The sequence below is a fragment of the Phalacrocorax aristotelis genome, chromosome 15, assembly GCF_949628215.1.
Source record: "Phalacrocorax aristotelis chromosome 15, bGulAri2.1, whole genome shotgun sequence".
Taxonomy (NCBI): Eukaryota; Metazoa; Chordata; class Aves; order Suliformes; family Phalacrocoracidae; genus Phalacrocorax; species Phalacrocorax aristotelis.
This window is the reverse complement of record NC_134290.1, coordinates 11,096,155-11,116,717: the sequence shown is the minus strand read 5'-3', so window position 1 is coordinate 11,116,717 and position 20,563 is coordinate 11,096,155. Positions and strand designations below refer to the sequence as shown.

The following is a 20,563-nucleotide window of genomic DNA, read 5'->3' as shown; positions in this document are numbered from 1 at the left end:
AGCTTTTCATTCCAATTGTCCTTTTTTTTCAGAATTGAGTTGCAATAAACATTTAAGTACCCCACAGCTTCATCCAAAGTGCAGAAATAGTGCTACTAACCTCTGCAACTAACAAATATTGATCACAAACTGTCAGAGTACACATTTCTACCATCCTTGATTTGCTGTTTTCTAAAAAGGGGTTTCAACAACCTCATAAGCCTATATTAAGTAATTCCCCATTTAGGACTGAGACACACAAATAATGGAAAAATCCAATGAAGTCACAAAAATAGGTTCAGCTGAAACATCTTCCTCCCATCTTGAACTAATTAAACCTCAAAATATTAAATTATCCCTTGGTAAGTCACAGTTAAGGTCATATCTTTAACAGTGGTAAAGAATCCCTTAACATTAGCCACAAAGGTCTATAAATTCCATCTGAAATGCCCCACTGTTTAGAGCTTCAGCTGCCCAGCAGCGCATATGTATTTTGCAGTCTTTAAATTGAAATTTTGTAGTTATGTTTTTGAAAGTTTCAGTTTATACCCTCAGGTTCTCTCAGAGACTGTACATGCATTAGAGAAACAGCATTCTTTTGGACCAAGTAAAAGGGCCTTCTGAAAGCCAGATAGAACTCAAAATACCTCCTATTCCAGAAAACCCAGTATTTTTGTGCTTTGAGATGTGCAGTATATATATTACTGGAGGCAATCCTAAAATTAATTTTTTAGAGAAGTTAAAGCTCATGTGGAAATGGTCTACTGTATTACTTTATTTCAAATGAATTTTCTAAAAAAAAAGGGGAACTCAAGGCTATTTCTTTGCTAGAACTGAGTTACAGCATTCACAATCTATCAACTCAGGCTGCAGAAATATTTTTATACCGACATACCTTATTGCAGTAATTAGAAGCCACTCTTAAAACTGACTAATTACCAACTTCCTTAGCTTGAAGAAAAGCAAGCAGGATGTTTTCAGCGTTTTCTAGGACAAGATCTAATATAGTCCTATTTTTCCTGAAGTGGAATACCCCTTTGAAGAGCTCCACTAGCGTAAGGTGCCGGCCTCACATACTTGATGCTCCATTACTTTCTACTCAGAAACAGCTATGACTCCTAGTCAAGGCAAATCTTTGGTATAGCTACTTCATTATATGAACAACTTAATCTCTCCCTTAGAGGAAAGTTCTCAGCAAGCAACAGAAACTCAAGGTATGCTAATTTGGAGAAAGATCCCAGTTCTAGCAAGCCTTCAAATGCAGAACTTTGCAACAAGCCTTTCACTTCATACAGTCCTAACAAATGCTCAGCAAGACTACAAGGAAGGGAAAGAAGTGCTGTCTACAGTACTGCTGAATACAGTCCTCATTAAATGAGTAAGGCTTCACTCCTACCCACAGCAGCACTGAGGCATACGAGGCCAATTTGTGTGGTTTAAGGAACATGCCAAGTATCACCTGTAGCCCCACGCCACCGGCTCCTGCTCTACAATTGCTCTTCACAGCAGCTCATCAGTGACCACTTCCCAAGCTTCAGTGGCTATGAATAAGCATCAAATCAGCAATATCCTCTGTCCACACCTCTACTGCATTTCCCTCCTTGAAGTGGTTTGCTAGTCGTGCTATAACCTGCATTATCACACCCCAGAGATTCTGCCTACCCTCAGCAGAGACTATACCTTGGAGGATGAATCTCACCATTACTACAAGTAAGGCAAGGATTCTGTCTGAGGTACATGTGATGTTCTGTATGACCCAAAGAGCTAAAGAGCATGCCTCTTGAAAAGCTAGACAGCAGATATATCTGAATGCTCAAAGCAGTCACTCCACAGGAACAGCTGCCAGGTACTTCTTGTAGCAGAAAGAAATAAACTGGACTACATTCCTCATTTAAAATCAACAGCTACTTGCAACTTGACAAAACAACGCCAGTACTGCCAAGCCAGGACAGCTTTGTACACTGCAAGTAACTTTGTTCTTTTCAGAAGTGATACGGTCATCCACTCCTATAGTGTTACACAGCGCATCTACATGAACTATGCAAAACCTTTACTAAGTTTAATAAAACACTTGGTACCTGTATTATATATACATAAAATTTTATTTTTCTTACAAAGACCTGTGAAAGTAGAAGCTGTTTCACTGGCTAGGAACAAAGGAGCCAACTCCAGTACACAAAAAAATTTTTTTTCCTCAAAGCATAATGCTTGCTGCCAACAAGCAGCAAGGATCAAGTTCTAAGACACTTCAAATCAAAATTTTCAGCTCTTTAGCTACCACAGAACAGCTCAGGTACTGTGACCAGCCTTTCCTCCTGCACACAACAGAAGTGTGCCAAGGGTAAGGACTAACAGCAAGTCAGCTTCAAGGCTCAGAAAAGCTGGAGACAAGCCTTAAAGCTGACTCTATGCCTCTAGCTTTCCCTTAGTGTCAGCAAACACCAAGGTCCATAAAGAGTGAGTCAAGTATCTTCTGGAGTACTTGTCTATCAGCTGACTCTGCCTTTCCTGTTTTAAGATCCAACATTACAGCAAGACCCTTGTAGAATAGGCATGTGGAGCCCAGAAGCTCACAAGCAGTCTAGTTAAAGCCTTCCCAGACATCCTCATTTTCTTGCTTGTCATCCTCTGGAAACATGCTTTTTTAGGCCACCATCACCTGCTTCAGTCTCCCTTCCAGTTCACCAGCCATTGGTGGTGTCTGGAGGGACAGACTTCCAGGAGTGCCAGTCCTGTAAAGCAAGAGAACAAGTGTTACTGTCCAGCTTGCTCAGTACAGACACAAGGGTACAAAACAGCTCCTCTGAACTACTTGCTCAGGACAATTTGCATTCATGTGGAAATTTAGAAAAATAGCCTTGCGAACAGCACAGAATATGTAGAAAAATAGACAGTAGTTCAAAATCTGGCAAGGTTGTATTTGGATACTATCTACAGAAAAAAAACCCAGAAGACTAAGTGTTTACAGTCTGCAGAGTACACACTTCAAAAAGCAGGCTAGTTCTTACATTCTTCCTGGATTCTCTCTAAAGGGCCGGTCACATTAAGACACCTGAGCTCAGAGTTTCACACCAGGAGGAAGCACTTGATCTATCATAGCATGCAGTACATAAGTTTCTAAGACAGGAAAAGGCAAAAGAAACTTACCAGTTCCCTCTGCAGAGCTGCCAGTACTCTGAGTGCTCTTGGAACAGATGGCCTCCAGGGATTAAGATACAAGTCTAGTCCACTCTCTGCTAAGTCCCAGGAAGGTTCTTATGCATCAAGCTTTTGAAGTAATTAGTCCATCTTCCTCAGATGGAAAACCACAGGGTGATGTTGATATCCTACACCAGGACTGTACCAGGCCTCCAGCTTTGCCCTCCACTTTCAAGAGCTTCAAAGTCACCTTTATCTCAAAGCAACACTGGGGCACAGTCTGGTATTCTACCTGCGATTGTGTTCAACCACTAGCATTGCCTCAGAGATATTTCAAGCCTACATCTGATTGCAGAGACTTCCATAACCAGTTCTACAAAAACAGAGTGGAACAAGTGTGTTTATCAGGTAAGCTGACACAGGGAACATAAACATGAACTTGACCACATGCCACCATTTACAAAACCAAGATGATATTCCACCAGCATAATTCTAAAGCAGAAGGCAGCATATCGGTAGACTCCTCACAAGCAGCCAGGATTGCCAAGGTATGCGAGAGCACATGACCACAATGACACTACAGCAGAATTGTTTAGGACAATAGAACTTGAAGATTTCACTGTGCTAAAGTGTATCCGCAACAGACCACCACCACCCACCACACCAGGAAGTACTGGACTATACGCTTGACAGATTCTTCACATCACTTGCAAAGGTTCCAGGAACAGGTCGAGATTGACTGTACAACTGGCTTATCTCCCCCTTGCATTGCACTTGACTGTTTAAGATAAAAACTGACTTACCTCATCATACAGGCGAGAGCATATGATGTTACTGTACTTCCAGAATTCTGCCCAGAAGTCTGAGTAGGATTCCACTGACCACTGGTATAAGTCATCGTAGTTGGCTAGAAGTAATGGATATCTGTTAGCAGAGAATTATGCAGAGAATTACAGGAATTTAGACAAACTACAATTAGGGTTATCCCACATAAAGAAAATGTGCGGCTAAAACAACCAGTAAGATGAAACTGATCAGAGTATATCAGTTCTGTGTTTGAGGCAAGCAACCATGGCATCAACAGAAATAGTCTACTTGAACACCTGAACAGACACCATCATTTCACCTGCCTGTTACAAGCCATTTGCCACCACAGGCATAAGGACCTTTTCTAATAACTCTGTGCAACATCTACACCCCCAACAGCAAAACTTCTACACCCCACCCCCCCATTAATGAAACTGAAGATTGACAGCAGGACAGAATCCTGCTTGCTGACACCTGCACCCCCATCATATCACCAACATGATGCTTTCATACAGCAAAAGATAAACAAGTCTTCCTGACAAGAGCTATCTGCTGTACGGTTCCAGTCCAGCACCAAAGACCCCTGATAGCATCGTAACACAGATATTAGAGGCACTCCATTTCTAACTATCAACAGCATTGTTACAAAGGAAGCATGCATTATTCCTCAATAAATAAGGGGTCTAACAGATTGCAGCTTACCTTTTCATGCTAAAACAGCATGAATGAAGGGAAACAAGATGTTTAGTAGCTAGAAATTAAAACCATGACCTGGCATTAAACACATGGAAATCAGCAGTTTGTGTCTTACATGATTGAGAGAGATAAAGTAACATGAGGAATGCATACCAAAACACCCAATTCAAACTAAATACTGAAATTTAACATGTAAATAACTGAATATGTTTTAGGTTGAGTAACTGAAGCTGATTTCTCATCACCAGCTTCAGTGACATTCCCAAGTCATGTCCATGCTGTCTGAAGCTGTGCCAACAGCCAAATTAAACATTAGTATCTGCCATCAGTGGCAGTAGTAACAGTTTCCTGCTCTGCCAACTGTTTCCTATTTGATGCTTTCAGCTAAACACTTGAAGTCATTTTCTCCAATTATCTTTGGTTTGTCATCCTGTCATCCAACTGATTACTTCAGAAATCATCTTTGCCTCTTCTTCCTACAAGAGGACATCTTCCAGCTTTATGAGATAAAAACATACAAAAGCATCTCTACACTGTTACTCACACTTGATCACTACAGCTGCTTCCCCACCCAGTCTGTCCCTTCCACATCTTATTCCACTCAATCTTTTCCATCAGTGTGGGATTACTCCCTAGGTATTACTGACATAGTAGGAGCCAAGGCAAAGACTCTTCTCCATAACTCAGCTTTTGCTACATGTTGCCTCAGTCTCTGCCTCCTACCTACCCTTTTTTACACTCCACCCAAATTACCCTTCACTCTTCTGTACACTGCACATCAGCTGGTGTGGGGATAAGACTTCACCAAAGGAAAGCTTCCATCTCCTCCTTCAAAAACCAGTTGTAACATATGCTCTGAACCCTTTGACAAATGCAAAAAGCTACAAGTCACAAATAATTTGAATTCTTACAGTATGAACAGTTTGTTCTGTCCTGTCTATACAGTTTGTCCTCAAATAAGCTTCAGCATACAAGTCCTTGGGGGCACAGACCTGTTATTCAGCAGTTAGACATTGCATCTTGTTACTGTATTTTCAGGGTTGGACAGAGCCATGCTGTTTAAAGAGTTACATTGCCCTTAGCTCTCCTCAGTCAGTCCACATCTTGATGTTACATAAAGAACCCATTCTTGGTTGTTGAATAGCACACAGACCAATGAACATCAGTTCAAAACTAATGGAAGTTGACAAAGGTTTCTATATATGCACAGGAATCCACTTTTAACTGGAGATAGCCATTTCAAAATGGGGTGAAAAAAAGTTCTGTTGTTACAGCCACAAACATGGGCAGCCCATGTGAAACTGCATTCAGTCTTGATCATATGAGTACCAGCTACAGGACATTTCCCCTCAGGAGTTAGCTAAAAATCCTGTAGTAGCTAAGAACAGGAGAGTTAGATACTATACATTCGTGTTCAAACGGGAAACCTCCCAGCAGTCAGACTAGTGACCTGGTTTGCCCACATATGAAGTTCCCAATCAAGACACAAAATTTTCCAGCCATGAACCGCTAAGAGCACCAGATACCTTGCTACCACTCCAGAATGCCTCTGCTTACACCACACATTTATACTGGACTGACAAACTTGTCAGGCCACTTGCCAAAACTACTCCCTCCATCCCCCATCAGACACATGATTACAAGAGAGCTACACAAGCAACCTGGTCCCCAAATACTTAGGGAGAATGGATGGCATAAAGCAAGTTAGTGGGAACTGGAGGGTTTGATCCCTACAGGCACTGAAGTCTACCTGGTTCATGATGTGAATGAGCCCACACAGCCAGCGCTGCTGACTCCCAATACCCTGGGGACACCACCTACAGTTAGCTGGCATTGAAAAACCAGAACAAGCTGGGCTGAGAGATGCACCTGGAGGTCCAACCCCCTGTTCAAAGCAGGGCTAAATTAAAAGTTGACAGGTTGTTTCTAAGTCAGAGAACCACACACCTATTCACAGCCATATAGGTATTTCTGAATGAGCATGAAGCAGAGCTTAAAGGTCAAAAGCTCAGACAGATGCATAGCAAGACACCTCGGTTTCCATCACTGAACCAACTTATGCATCATCTCTCACTTCCCAGCATACTCAGAAGTTACAAAGACATATTCTTCACAAAGATGAAGCTGCAATCATGCCTTAACTCCAGTCTCCCATGCATACGTTGTTAAAGCACTATATTAAGGCTTACATTAACCTCCCAGCCATGACGGCAGTGACCCCTCCCTTCCCGCACTCCCCTAAAACACTAAGTCACTTCAGTACTGCTGCTCTCCCCGGGAAACCCCTGCAGCACGGCCTCGGCTCTGCACAGGAGCACTCAGGGGCACACAGCAGGTACCAACGCCGCCCGGGCTGACACCTAACAGCAGCACCAGGAACAGATACGGCTGTTCCATTTCCCAGCGGCGTGTGCCTTCAGGGACGCTGCACCGCAGGCCTCTGCCCGAGGCACAGGCAGAGCATCCCACTCGCAGCCCGGACCTCGGTGCCCCCTCCCGCCCCGGGGGGTGCCGGGGCGGCCCGACCCCTCTCCAGGGGAAGGGCAGACGGACGGCCCGCAGCCCTGCCCGGGGAAGTAGAGCCCCGCCGGCCCCCGCAGCCGGAGCACGGCCCCGAGCAGAGCCAGAGGGCCTCCCCACCAGGGCGCTGCCCGCCCGCCCCCGCCCGGCGCTCACCCAGGCGGAGCCCGCAGCTGCTGGCCACGGCGGCGCGGAACCTGTCCATGTGGGTGTTGCGCTTCGTGTCAGGCTCCCACATCACCTGCGACTCCATGATCTCGGGCTCGCGGGACATGGCGGCGGCAAACGACCAAAGCGAGCGAGCAACCGACACGCACCCCCCTCCGGCGGGTACCGACCCGGCAGGCTCCCCGCCTCCCGCCGCGGCCCCTCGGCACTGACTGCGGGGCGCCTCCTCCGGGCGCAGCGCTTTAAGGGCCGCCGAGCCCAGCCCATCCCACCCCAGCCCTGCCCTGCCCATTCGCATCACTCCGTAACCTTCCGCCGGCGAGAAAAGAGCGCCCGCCGAGGGGGCGGCGAGGGCAGCGGGGCTCCGGGGGAGGGGTGGGTCGGTGGCGCGGCCCCGCCACTGCCCCAGCGGTCCCCGCCTGGAGGGCGGCAGTGGGGGTGGGGGGTGTCGTGGCCCTCCGGCTTCCCTCGGGACCGCGGCGAGGCCCCTCACGGCGGTGGGGCCCAGCCTCTCCCTGACGGGACGGTCTGTTACCTCAGGCGGCAGCGACCCCCGGGCCCTCCCGCCGAGTGACCGCCTTCTGTGTGTCCCCCCCACCCTGACAGGAATCCCACCGCGGGATTTTGTTGAACTACCGGTTTGTGACAGGATCCCACCCGTGCCCCCGCGGCGGCGGGGTCCTGTGGCACCGGGGCCATCCCCTGCCGGCAGCCGAGGGCCCGGAGCCGCCGCTTGCGTCCCGGCCACCTCCAAAGGTCATCGAACGCGCTGTCGACACCGCCAGGGAGCCATCGCTTCACACCTCTCACGCGACCTCTGCACAACTGCTGTCACTTTACTTTCCTTTTTCCCCAGCGAGCTCTGAAGAAGCCCTGGCTGAAATGTCTTTGACCCAATAACGAGGCAAGAAAGGTGTTTCTCCACAGCCCCGCTATCCCAGTCACGCTTTTGTAACGTTCTCTGCACCTTGGATTAAAATCGATTGCTTCTTTTCTTTCAAAACCTGAGGGCTGCCTCTCACTGACAACCGCTAATGTTGCAACAGTCGGTTTTAGCCGAGAAGTGGTGGTAATGAAGTACTTAATAACAACATATAAGTCGCCATATATACATGCTGCTTACGTAACTTATTTTCAAGGTCACGATTTCCCTTCTAATTCATAGATGCCTGAAAAAATACAAGTTTGATGGTAAATCATACAGGCGTACAGTGTAAATACAAAAGTAAAATGTACATACTAGGTAGCAGTATACTATTAATTGCATTTAGATTTCTGTGCTACTGGAATACAACTACTTTGTGAAATTCGCAGGTCACGGCAACACGGTTTGAACAATCCTGCTGTTTTCATTTGCCTCAAGAAAGACTTTATGTATAGCGTATTTTTAAATGACTCTCTCCAGAGCCTAGAGGACTTGGAGGGGCCGGGGAGGGAATCGGGACACACCACCGGCCTTTACACACCTGCCCTGCCTTGGCAGCGGGGCTCGGAGAGGTCAGCGGAGCCGTGACGCCCGTGGCACCGACACCCTGCCAGAGCCCCGGGACAAAGACGCGTGCTCCGGGAGCCCGGCCCGTGGTGGAGAAAACACACTCCATCTCTCTGCATGCCCAGGGAAAAGCTAACTTTTAATTTTTGCCCTTTGGGTTGTGAGGACATTACAACAACAAAGCGTTAACCAATGTGGGTGTATACACCAGCTCGGGACACAAAGCATTGCGCTGCAGCTCTCAGGGTCAGATTCCACCAGAGCAACTGCCTCTGGCCCCCTGCTCGGGACCTCCCAGGCCGCAGCGTGTTCCCCAGCCGCCCTCACCCTCCGCTGTTATTTACCCCGCATTGATATATCGCCTGTCCTGCTCTGGGGCATGAAGCCGAGCTTTGGGTCGAGTTTTCGCCAGTTCTCCCAGAACTACACCTGAGGCAAACACCTGGTGAGCCTGTCACCACTAAGCCGCTCCTCTCATTTCCCATTTTCACCCCGCCGTCGCTCGCTCCCTCCCTCCGCCCACCCCTGGCTCCGCGGGGGCCGCAGCGCCAGCCTCTCGGCCCCGGAGGGCGTCAGCCGAGCCCTGCGCGCCGACGCCCCTCAGGCGGGCTGGGAGCGGGCGGGCCCGCGCTGCGGACGGATCCCGCGCGGCGCACGGCGGCCGTGACGGCGCCGCGCCTGATTGGCTGCCGCGTGCCTGGCCCCACATCAGCCCAGAGCCCGCTCTCCTCATGGCTGGGCTGACGGCGGAAAAGCTGACACCACGAAGAACCAATTGGACAGGAGGTTGCTCGAGCCCTCTTCTCGATCGACCAGTGAACGATCGCCTCAGAAGGAGGTGTGCCCAATCGAGGGGGAGCTCTCATCCTGCTCGGCGGGAGGGGGTGGGGTCCCTCGGTGCGTCCCCTCCGCGCTGAGGCGCACCCGGGCGCGGCGGCTCGGTGGTGCCGATGTTGTGCAGTGTAAGGAAAAAGCAGCAGTAAACCGGCAGCTTCCCTCCACCCGGAGCAACCTCTGCATCTACAAAGAAAATGCGCAGGCAGATCACCTGAGAAGGGACCCAAAAATCCTCTCACAGCTGGAAAAGGCATAGTTTAAAATGGACTGACCCGCTTACTGTTTGGGAAGGAAGGGGCACACTGGGAATTTGGTGATAAAAGTTGGAGTTTTAGGGAAGCCTGACAGACCTTCTCATTTATTAACAGCAGTTCTGCTATTGCAACCTAATTTAGAATTGGTCATGCCTCCATGTTCCTCACCTTGATTGCAGTTTTTCTTTATCCAAAACGTTTTCCTCTTATTTCAGAAGTGACTTTGGAAAAATGGGAAGAAAAAAGGAAAATTAAACAAGCCTTTAATGAGAAAATGGGCATCAAGAGGACTGCAGTGACTACTAAAAATAGTTTGGAGGCTAGATGAGGATAGCTGGAGGATAACAGCCTGACTAAGATTAATTGGAATGGGCCATTTTCAAATCTTTTTAAGCCTTGCTTTATACCTAATAGTAATAATAGGTTAAAAATTAAATCATGTTTTATGCTTTAGATTAGGTTAGGGGCCCTTCAAAAGGTGCTTCAGAAACGATTAACAGTAATGATGATGATGGCACTACCTTGTTTGTGGGTAACTAATCTGCAGTTAGTCTGTGAAATTAAAACGAGTGATGAAATGCATTGACCTGTCAGATGAAAGTTTCGTAGTAATAGCTCACGGCAATCTGTGCAGTGTGCTGAGGCCTGACTGCGCTCCATTGATCCCACACCCAGGTGAGGACATCTAAAGGTTTTGGAAAGTTTTAAAATATCCTATATTCAGAGTGGCCACTGGCTGGTTCATGAGTCTGTATACGAATAAGAAACTTCTGGCTCATTTGACATCCATCATCTCTGCAAGCTTTACATGGTGTCAGGAGTACAAGTAACCAGAATCAAAATCAAAAGCATTTGCAGAAAAGGAAGAAGACAGAAATGGAAAAGGGAAAAAGAAGAAGAGAGGCAGTGACACATTGCAAGAAAAACCTCACAGAGCTAGCAGCAAAACATGAAGAGGAAAGGCCTAAAATGACAAGAGGTCATAAAGCGATCAGCTATGACAAGCTGAGGCTGTGACATGAAGCAAAGGCATAAAAATAAGGGTCAATGAGGTTAAGGGCGGGTCCACCATAACACCAGTTGGCTTTCTTTAAGGCTGCACCATTTTTTTCAGCATGAAAATTATCTAAAAAGAGAGAACACTATGATCTGCTAAAATGTTGGCATCTAGAAGACCCCAATTAATTCTACATACTGTTCAGGCTGTTCTCAAATCCCTATATCCCAGTAAGACATCTCAGGCAGTTTCTGGTTCAGATCAGGAAAGAGAGAAGTACACTCATGCTTCTTCTCTACTGTAAAATCTTCATCAGAGGATCTTTCTAGAAACCTCACAGTTGTTCTAAATAAAAAGTTCGGTGTGGTTCAGATCAATATTTCATGCCATGATGCAATGTATTCTTTGAGCAGACATGATTTCATTTATTTAAACGAGAAGGGTGAAATACTGTGTCATTTCATAAGAGCTGTGGATTTGGAGAGATGAACGTACCTGGAATAGGCTCATTGAGACAGGTCAGGAAATCAATTAAATACCAGGGAAGGTTCCCAGATTTTCCTGACCTCATCTGAAGGACAACCCTGAGCGCAGGCTTCTGAAGGCAGCCACTGACATGGGCCTCTGAGCCTCTGTGAAGAACAGATGGAAAGAATCAACAAGCATTTTGCAGAAGTGACTTTGAGGGGGATCCCACGACGGAAACTCACGTCAAGAAATAGGAACGTCCCCAAATGCACCGAAACAAGACCCGTTGGACCAGAAGCAGCACAAGGGGACCCAGAGAAGGCCATGCCAACTGGAAGCAAATCGAAGAATTGAAACTGGCACAGGAAACAACACTCGCGTTGTTTCACGACATTGCAGTTGTGTTTTTGTACCGCAGGGTTTTTTACATGCAAGCGATGCCCCAGAGTGGCCGCTTTACCATGTGCCAGGAGTCTAAATACAGCGTGGGCACTGAGGGCAGATCACCTGAAACCTCAAAAAAGCCTGTCAGCGGGTACCAACCCGTTCTGGAAGAGCATGAGATAGAGACTTCAGAATACATACAGGTGCTAATGTATCAGCAATTGCAGAGACACCTTAAAAGAGAATGAAAGCACTATTTATGAATATATAAAGAACCTATAGCCTACTGAAATTAAGTAGGATCCTAAGTACCTTCCTGGATCTGGGCCCAACCCTTTCAGGGCCAAGTATAAATAAATGCTAAAAGGTCCAGGCCGTTCTGCTAAATGTGAAAATAACTGGTTTGGCCAGACCAAAACTGGGAGAAAGGCCATAGCAAAGATGCCTGTATTCTCGATGTCTACTTGACTACTCAGCAACCGGGCTTAGGCCCAGCCACGAGGTTTAAACACCAAGGACACAGGGTACGCAATCGGAAAGAGATCCTTAAGTTATTCCAGCAACTGGCAGAGCTACCAACTGTGCCCTGGACCCTGCGGGAACTCCCCAGGAAGAGCCAGGAAAAGCAGAGCTCTGCCCTGTAATTTTCAGAACGGAGCCCCTGGAGGGTGCGCAGGGATGCCCGTGGGCCGCCCCCACCTTCTCCAGCACAATCAGAGGCTCAGGGAGGGTGTTGGGGTCCCCGTGCCTTCAACTTGCTCTCGGGCAATTTAGCAAACATTTTCTGCCCCAGCTCACGTCATCAGTCAGTGCAGAATCTACCCTACGCACCTATGGATCTGTTTTATATTGCCATCGTCGCCTTCCTATCTTGTCTAACTCAGGCTCCTGGCAATGAGCGATGAATCAGAATGTACTCCCAAGGCAATAAAGTACTTTTCTATCTCCCGGGGATTCTTACTTCACTCTGCTAACATCCTGGCTGGATTTCACTACCCAGAAGGAGCTGATAACATTGTCTAATTTATGCTTCCCAACTGGTCTTTTATTGGCGTGGTTGCTCAGGAAAGATCAACATAAAATGTGTCAGAAGAGGGAGTCCCCATTAAGCGTGCTGAATTTCAGCGTGTGCTTCTGGGGCGTAGTTTCTCAAGGGTAAAGGACACCAGAGTCCTTCAGAATCCCATGATCTGAAGTTGAGAGCGTACTGAAAAGCTGTCATTTTCTGACATTCAGTTTCTTTGTCATTTGGGGATTGCACCTGGGAGTCTCCTCAGAGGGGGATACCCACGCGGGAGAGGCCGCTCGCTGTATTCTCCCTAAGGGTCGCGATGAGCCTCAAGAGCCCGGGCAGACAGCCGAATGGCTTGAAACCTCCTCAGGAGAGGATCCCGGGTCCAAGAACTTTGATCATGCATCGGCAACGTGCCCTTGCAGCAACGCAGCCCGACAGCACCCCGGGCTGCGTTAGTAAGAGCGTAGCCAGTGAGTTGAGGGCCGTGATCCTTCCCCTCACGTTGGCACTTGCGAGACCACGTCCAGAGCGGTGCATCCAGCTTTGGGCTCCACTCTGCGTGGGGGATACCGGGTACCAGAGCGAGTCCAGGGGAGGCCACTGAGCACAGCAGGGAGCTGGAGCACAGGGTGCCTGAGACTGCCTGGAGAGGTCAAAGGCAAGACCTTATCTCTGCCCACACCCACCTGAGCAGAGGGAATGAGGAAAGCAGAGGCAGAATCTTCTCGAAGGCGGATGCTGACAGCAGGAGATGGCCCTCTGTGGAAAGACGGGAAAACCTGGTCAGATAGTAGGGGAAAAAATTTTGCCGGGTGGATTATTAAATATAAAATTCATCCTGGAACAGGCTAAATGCTGTGACAGGTCAAATACTGGAAGAGGTTAATTATCGGGACTGGTTATAGATGGGGACAGGCTACATCCCGGGGCAGGCTGCGGGATCTCCGTGCCTGGGGCGTCCAGGACGTGGCTGGGCACAGCGATAGTCTCGGGCGGGCTGCACAGGAAGACTTTCGGCTGCTCCATTTCCATCATTTCCATCTAAATTTTGTGACTTTAAGAAAGCTAATCCTTTGGGGGGGGAGGGGGCGCGGGGGGGCGGCGCGCTCTGCGAGTGCACCGCCCCCCCCCCAAGCGGCGCAGTGCTGCGGCGCGGCCGGCGGGGGGCGCGGGGCGCAGCGCGGGCGGCCATGGCGGCGGGACGGCTGCCGGCGCTGCTGCTCCTCCTCGCCCTGCTGCTGGGCGGCACGGCGGGACCCGGCGCCTGGGCAGCGCGGAGCCGCGGCGCCGAGAAGCAAAACAGCCTCCGCCGAGCCGCCAGCGGGCTCTACCAGGGCGTCAGCGGCCTCTTCGGCGAGGACAACGTGCGGGCCCTGCAGAAGGTGAGGCGCCGCCGCTTCCCGCCCCCCTTCTCCCCCCCCCCCACCCCAGCCCTTCCCTTCCTTCCCGTCGCCCCCTCTCGCCGCGCCGGTGCTCCCGGGGGTGAGCAGGCGGTTCTGTGGGGTACAGCCCCGCCGGAGGCCGACCCCCGGGCGCGGTGCTCGGTGCTGGACCCGCGGCGGCCTGGGCGAGCCCGGCTGCGAGTGAGGCGGCGGAACGGCCGGAGCGTCTCGCTTTGGGAAGAAAAAAGGGAGGCGAGGCTTAACGCGGTGCAAACTGCAAAAAATAATACTCAAATAAATGTCTAAATAAAGATTTTTATAGGTGGGGGAGGCGGCCAGGGCAGACCGCTGTCGGTGAGGAGCCCTGCAAATGAAACGCGGTCTCTCTGCACCAGCAGAGCATCCTGTGTCAGCGGGGCCACACATGAACTTGCAGGAAATTAGGCGTGCGGGCGGCAGGACCTGTACACTCCTCTGTTCCTGCTCTCCTCAGCCAGTAGAAGGAAATAATACTGTGAAATTGACCTGTAAATGCATGTGAGACGTTTGGGTGTGATGCTGGGGACATCTCTCAGCTGCTCGGTAAAACTAATTCTCCGCTTTGCTTTACCAACAGAACAATGGTAAAACTAGTAAAGTGCATTTTTAAATCCCGTCAACGTCTACATTTACGTGCCAAAAAACCTAGAATAGGGCAAATTTAATCAGTTATGATATGTAGAGTCAAACATTTAAAGAGTTACATTTTTTTTCCCTTGGGGACTTCAAAATAGCCTGCAGTTCTTGTTTTATGAATTATAATTCTACTCATGAGTAGTAAGTCTTAAAGTGTGTTTAAGGAATTGAGGATTTTTTTTTTATTTTTTTAATTTTCAATTTTATTTCTCAGTTTTTCTCAAGGTTGACAGAGAGGTTTGTGAATGGGGTGGATATATTAATGGACACATTCTGGAGAATATGGACTGATTTGTTAGATGTTCTTGGAATTGATGGTAAGTGTGATGCCTGTTAACTCTTGAACTATATCAGCCTCTATCACTGTTTACAAGCATAGGCCAAGTGGGAAAATAATTACATTTTATCACGCTGCATTAAACATCCATCAGTGTATCTCTGTCTGCTTCACATGGCTTTGATTTTGCTATTAGTGCCTTCAAACAAGAGGACTAAACCCAGCCGTTCCGTTTCTGTGTATGTATCTACAGGGTGTCTATACGAGTCATGACAGGTCGTGGTTGGTTTCTTGGAATTGTTATTAAGTCGATGCGCATGGCCAGGAGTGGTGAGGGAAACGTATGAGGACTAGAAGAAGGAAAGGTGCAACTGAGACCCTTTAAAATATAACTTTTACAAAGCAGGATCTTTAGCCTCAGTATGAACTTCGACCTTAGGCCCTACAGTAGTTTGTCTTTAAAGAGCCTTTAAAACCTCTACTTTAAAGGAATTAATTCAGTTGCATCATTGGTGCTGAGCCAGTGATTTGAAAAAGGTCCATCCAGAAATGGATGAACTAGTTTTACCCCTTAGTTCAGAAAGCACAGCCATGACCCTTTGAAGCTGTGCTTGCATTTTCGCCCTTATCACTTTGGCACACGCTCATTAACACTCTGTACATTTTCCTTTGTTTTTCAGCCTCCAACTTGACTCATTATTTCAGCCCAGCGGCAATTGCCAACAACCCAACCCGTGCTCTTCTCCTGATTGGTGCCATTTTACTTGCCTATTGGTTTTTATCTCTCTTCCTTGGATTCTTCTTCTATCTCCTGCACATGCTGTTTGGTCGCTTTTTCTGGATTGCGAGGGTTGCCCTTTTCACCCTCTCATGCATCTACATCCTCCAGAAGTATGAAGGTGACCCCGAACACGCAGTCCTGCCTCTCTGCTTTGTTGTAGCAGTCTACTTCATGACGGGGCCAGTTGGATTTTACTGGAGGAGGAACAGCAACAGCAGCCTCGAGGAGAAGATGGACCACCTCGATAGTCAGATCAGACTTCTGAACATACGTCTTTCTAGGGTGATCGAAAACCTGGACAGGGGCAGTGACCAATGAACCAACCCCTATAGACCACTGTACACCAGCTCTAGAAAATTCCTAAGCACTGTCTCATTCGAATATACAAAGCAACAAAACATCACATGGTAAAAAGTGTGCAAGGTTATAACTTTTCATCATGTGTAAGACTAATTTATCTAGGTTATACACTCAGCCATTATACTTGTAGGGAAAAAAAAAACATTAAAAAATTCAGCTGTATATTCAGAGAGTTTTATCCAGTACTAGAATTTTCTCAGTAGATAAACACTTACTTTTACAAGCATTTAAAAACATCTTTTGTAAAGTTTTTATAAAAGCAAATCGAGTAGTCTTTCAAATATTGAGATTGAGCTAAACATATGCAAATTTAACACTTAAAAAATTAAAAAGAAAAAAAAATCTCAAGCTGCCAAACGAACACCTCCATTGAGAAGTACCTGCTGTGGGTCCGCAGTTTTTTTCTCCAAGTTGCGAATGTGTTTGTTTTATTGTTGGCTTATTTTGTTGCCTTGAAGTTGCCTTTCAGAGTTATCAGATGAGGAATTTTCTGTTATCCAGGCCAAAAAATTCACGCTGTAGCTTTTAGTAGGTGGGGAATAAGGGAGAAGGAAGATTTCATAAGTTCCGAGTCCATAAATGCGAGTCCCCTATAAGGAATTGCGAAGGGCACATGTGGCATTATTTCATTGCATTTCATCTTGAGAACTTTGGTGTTTGAAAGGCAGGCTGTTTTAACAGATTGACAAAAAGGGAGGAGTTGTAGCATGGCTAAATTGTAATTCATATTTGATCTTCACAGTGAAGCATGTTTCAAGCATAAGCGCATATGAAAAATACGATTTTCAATCTCAGGACCCACGTACTTTCTCAAAAAAGGCAGCAGTTCGAACACTCGCAAATGTATTGTTGCTTAAAGCTTTCTCAGGACCAATAAGCGGCAATAAATTATCTTCAGGAAGATCTGGATTTTTTTTCTAAAATTGTAATAGTTTTATAGGAGCTTTTTGCTTGAGGTCTGTGTCCTCACTATATTGGGTTTTGGGGAAAGTGAGTCACCTTAGAAGGGCGTATTAAACAGCCGTCCTTCAACATGACATAGGAGCTTTGAAGGAATTTTGTTTTGAAGGATCCTAGGTATTTGTAACCTTAGAGTTACCTCGCTTGGTACAGTACCCCTGGCTCTAAGGTCTGCTGAAACACATTGAAACAAAGGGAACCTCAGGGAAGAAAGCCGGGTAAGTGGTTTAACTTGGTAACCTGTAGGATAGAAACGGGCGGAGGGAGGGGAAGCATCTAAACCATAGTGGTGAGCACAGTATCGATACCACGAGAGGTAAAATGGACGCAGCTGAAGAACTACGTATTCCAGAATATCTAAACAAACAAGTAGAGAAAAAAAAAGGGAACAAAAACTGATCTGTGATAGGGACTGGCTGAAAAGGAAGGGGAACAAATAGGAGCAGGTGATCTGCGCGCTGTTGTTCTGCCTGCGAGTGCTGCCCCAGCAGGACTGGCCGGGGCCACTGAGCGCAGCTTGGGCTTCGGCTGCTTGTCTCGTTGGGCTGAGCTTTTGTTGGATGTGACGCTTAACGGAATGTAACGGGGGGTGAATTTGTTTTTCTCCTTTTGCTGAAGTTTAATACTCAAGATGTGCGTTACTTACCTAACCTCTTTTGGTCTTTATGTGACGTTTACACAAGGGGTTATTTTAAAATCCATGTTAATGGCCTTTACTCCAAACTGTGATCACTTAAGTTCAACGCGGTTGAAGTTCATATGCAGTTGGCACTATTGTAATCCATTTTCATTTTTTGTCACCTGTAAATCCCCCTGCACCCTGTTTTTCAAGAAATACACATTTAGAGTTGCAGAGTAACTGCTTTTTGTAACTTAAAATCTTTCCTGTGAAGAGATAAGTACTATGGCAACAGATAGTCTGCTTTGTAAAGCCGAAAAAGTAAATTGCCGTATATTTGTTTTCACAGCTCGTTTTCCTTAGTATTACAGAGTCTTCCCTGGAAACTCCGTTTTCCCTACTGTTGTGCACAGAGGACGGGGTGAAAACGCCAGCCTGGAAATTAGGAATTGATGAGCAAAGCTTGTCAGGCCGTTACGCGTTTCGCAAAATTTGAGGCCTGAGGACCAAAGTCTGCAAACCTCGCTCGTGTAAGCGGCCCCGCTGGCTTCAGCAGGACTCTGTGCATGAGCCAGTTTTGCGTAGATTGTATTTTATGTAATCCATATTTAATGTTGAAGTGAAGAATACTGAATCATTTATATATTAAGAGTTGTCTATGATAAAGATTTCTTTTAAGAAAAACTATATAAAAGTTAATTTGGATTATAGTTTCTTCCTGTCTCGCTCTAATTGTTTATCTTAGTTTTGTAAAATCAACCCTCCTGTATTAATACTCTTAATTTTGATCACCCTGCTGCTTGAGAAAAAGTATTTTTATATTTACTTGCATCCCATGTATAGCAGAATGTTATGTGAAGAGCGGTATATAGAAAATTGGATATTTTTAATCAGTATTTTTCCCAGCGCTCAGTTTTCACATTAGTCAAATTCAGAAGTAATGATTTTTTTTAAAGCACAATCTAATCTTCAGTATACGTACTTTAAAAATGCTCTGTATTTTTAAACATGCACTGCAGTGAAAGCGCTTTTGGGACATGAATGTGGTATTGTATCTAATCGCTTTCAACTTTTGTAAATACCTTTTACAAATACCTTCCATACTGAGTCATCTAGTTTATCCATCGAGGTTTTTGCTGGTTTTTAGAACTTGTTCCAGTGACGGCGGTTGCGCTGCTTTTGCATCGCCGTTGGTAGGAGCATCCCGATGGATTCACAGGGACGTGCAGCTATCGCCTCGTCACCCACCGATAAACCGAGACGTGGAATTTGACGGACTTGCCCGAGCTGGTGGCAGAAATGGGAATAAACCGCCCCCCCCGCCCCAATCTCGTGGCTCCCAGCCTTTTGCTCCAACCACCGGACAGCTCGATCGAGCGTGCATAGCAGCATCTGCGTGCCTCCACTGCCCTGGGCATTGGCCGCGGCGGGGGCTGCCGGGGGCGCAACGGGGTGCGGGGGTGCACCCGCCTGTCCTCTCCTCCCAGGGCTTCCCGCTCGGTGACCCTCCAGCTCGCAGCCGCCGCCTGAGCAAACGCCACCCTGCAAAACCGCTGACGGTGGGCTTGGACTGGTCGCTATCTGGAATTCCGGTCGGGTTTTAAACTTCATACTTTTAAGACCTAACATTTGAAACTGCTGTAGTATTGTCAGCGCATTCACGTTTTTGCAGAACTGACATCGGTAGCGATTCCTTTGAAAGCACCCACCTCGCCATAGATAGCCGACCCGTCATGTTTGGAGTGTAACGCTTCTGAAAGTGGTGTTGGGTGTCAGAGCGCGATGTATAAAATCTGGTGTAATTCAGTGCTGTACTAGTGCGTCCTTCAACTTGTGATTTGCTTTTAAAGACTCGTCGCGTAGTTAGTGTGGAAAAATAGACCAGTATCAATCTTAGCTCTTCGATGGCGTACAAGTTTTCCGGTGTGATTTGCCTCACGTACTGATCCGTATTTGGCAGCTAATGGTGTAAATGACCGTACGTTCTCTTCGTCTGGGTTGGAAATTAAAAGGTTTTATTGTATCCGCATGTATTTTAAACTTCTGGATAATTCCATTGAACTGTGATGACAGCACATTTAAAAATTGATCTTTTTCCTTTTAGTCAGAGATTATATTTGCTCTGGTAGCACTCGTTATCGGCACTGATGTTAGTGACTTCACATCCCGTTTTGTACATCGGGTTTCAAGATTATAGCGTTTAAGTTTGTACAGTTGTGTTCATGTTAAAAAAAATAATTTGGTCTGAAGAAATGACGTGTGCATACTTTTGACATATGGTCCATAGGGAAATATTAGATTCGACTGATAATATTGTGAAGTAGCTACAGATATATCGGACGTATTTTTTACAGAGCTATACATGCCTTTATTTATTACTTATTACCACCAAATCAATGTGCTAGGTAGTGAAATATTTGTAGACCGATTTCACAAATCAACTATGGTATCGTGACAAAGCTTAAAATAAATGTTTACTGAAACTTTGCACTGAGAAATGAGTTTGATCTCAGGCTTTGCTGCGCCGGGCGGGGGGTCGGAGCCCGGCCTGGGGCCGCGCCAGCGCTTTGCGGGGCCGGACGCGCTTGTGAAACACGCGGGAGGCGACGGAGGAGCGACCCGGGCCTGGCGGGGGCTCACCCGGGCCTGGCGGGGGCTCACCCGGGCCGGGCTCGGCCGGGCCGCCGCCGCGCGGTTCCAACTCGAACGGCCGCCCCGCGCCTGCGCACGCCGCGCGCCCCGCCCCCTTCTCGC

The 20,563-nt window shown here is 47.3% G+C and overlaps 2 protein-coding genes across 2 annotated transcripts in view; one reads left to right on the top strand and one right to left on the bottom strand.

The window, feature by feature from the left end:
• AACS (acetoacetyl-CoA synthetase) overlaps window positions 1-7,540 on the bottom strand; it is a 44,935-nt gene extending 37,395 nt beyond the window's left edge. The window contains exons 1-2 of the mRNA XM_075110014.1: window positions 7,297-7,540; window positions 3,921-4,024 (exon numbers count right to left, since the gene is read on the bottom strand). Coding sequence (XP_074966115.1) covers window positions 3,921-4,024; window positions 7,297-7,414 — 222 coding nt within the window. The 5' untranslated portion in view covers window positions 7,415-7,540. The remainder of the gene's footprint in view (window positions 1-3,920; window positions 4,025-7,296) is intronic.
• A 6,370-nt stretch (window positions 7,541-13,910) lies between these two features.
• Window positions 13,911-20,296, top strand: BRI3BP (BRI3 binding protein). The gene is made up of 3 exons (XM_075109847.1): window positions 13,911-14,137; window positions 15,027-15,129; window positions 15,770-20,296. Exons 1-3 carry the CDS (start codon window positions 13,946-13,948, stop codon window positions 16,186-16,188), a joined length of 714 nt encoding a protein of 237 aa, XP_074965948.1. The 5' UTR covers window positions 13,911-13,945; the 3' UTR covers window positions 16,189-20,296.
• Window positions 20,297-20,563: the final 267 nt, after the last annotated feature.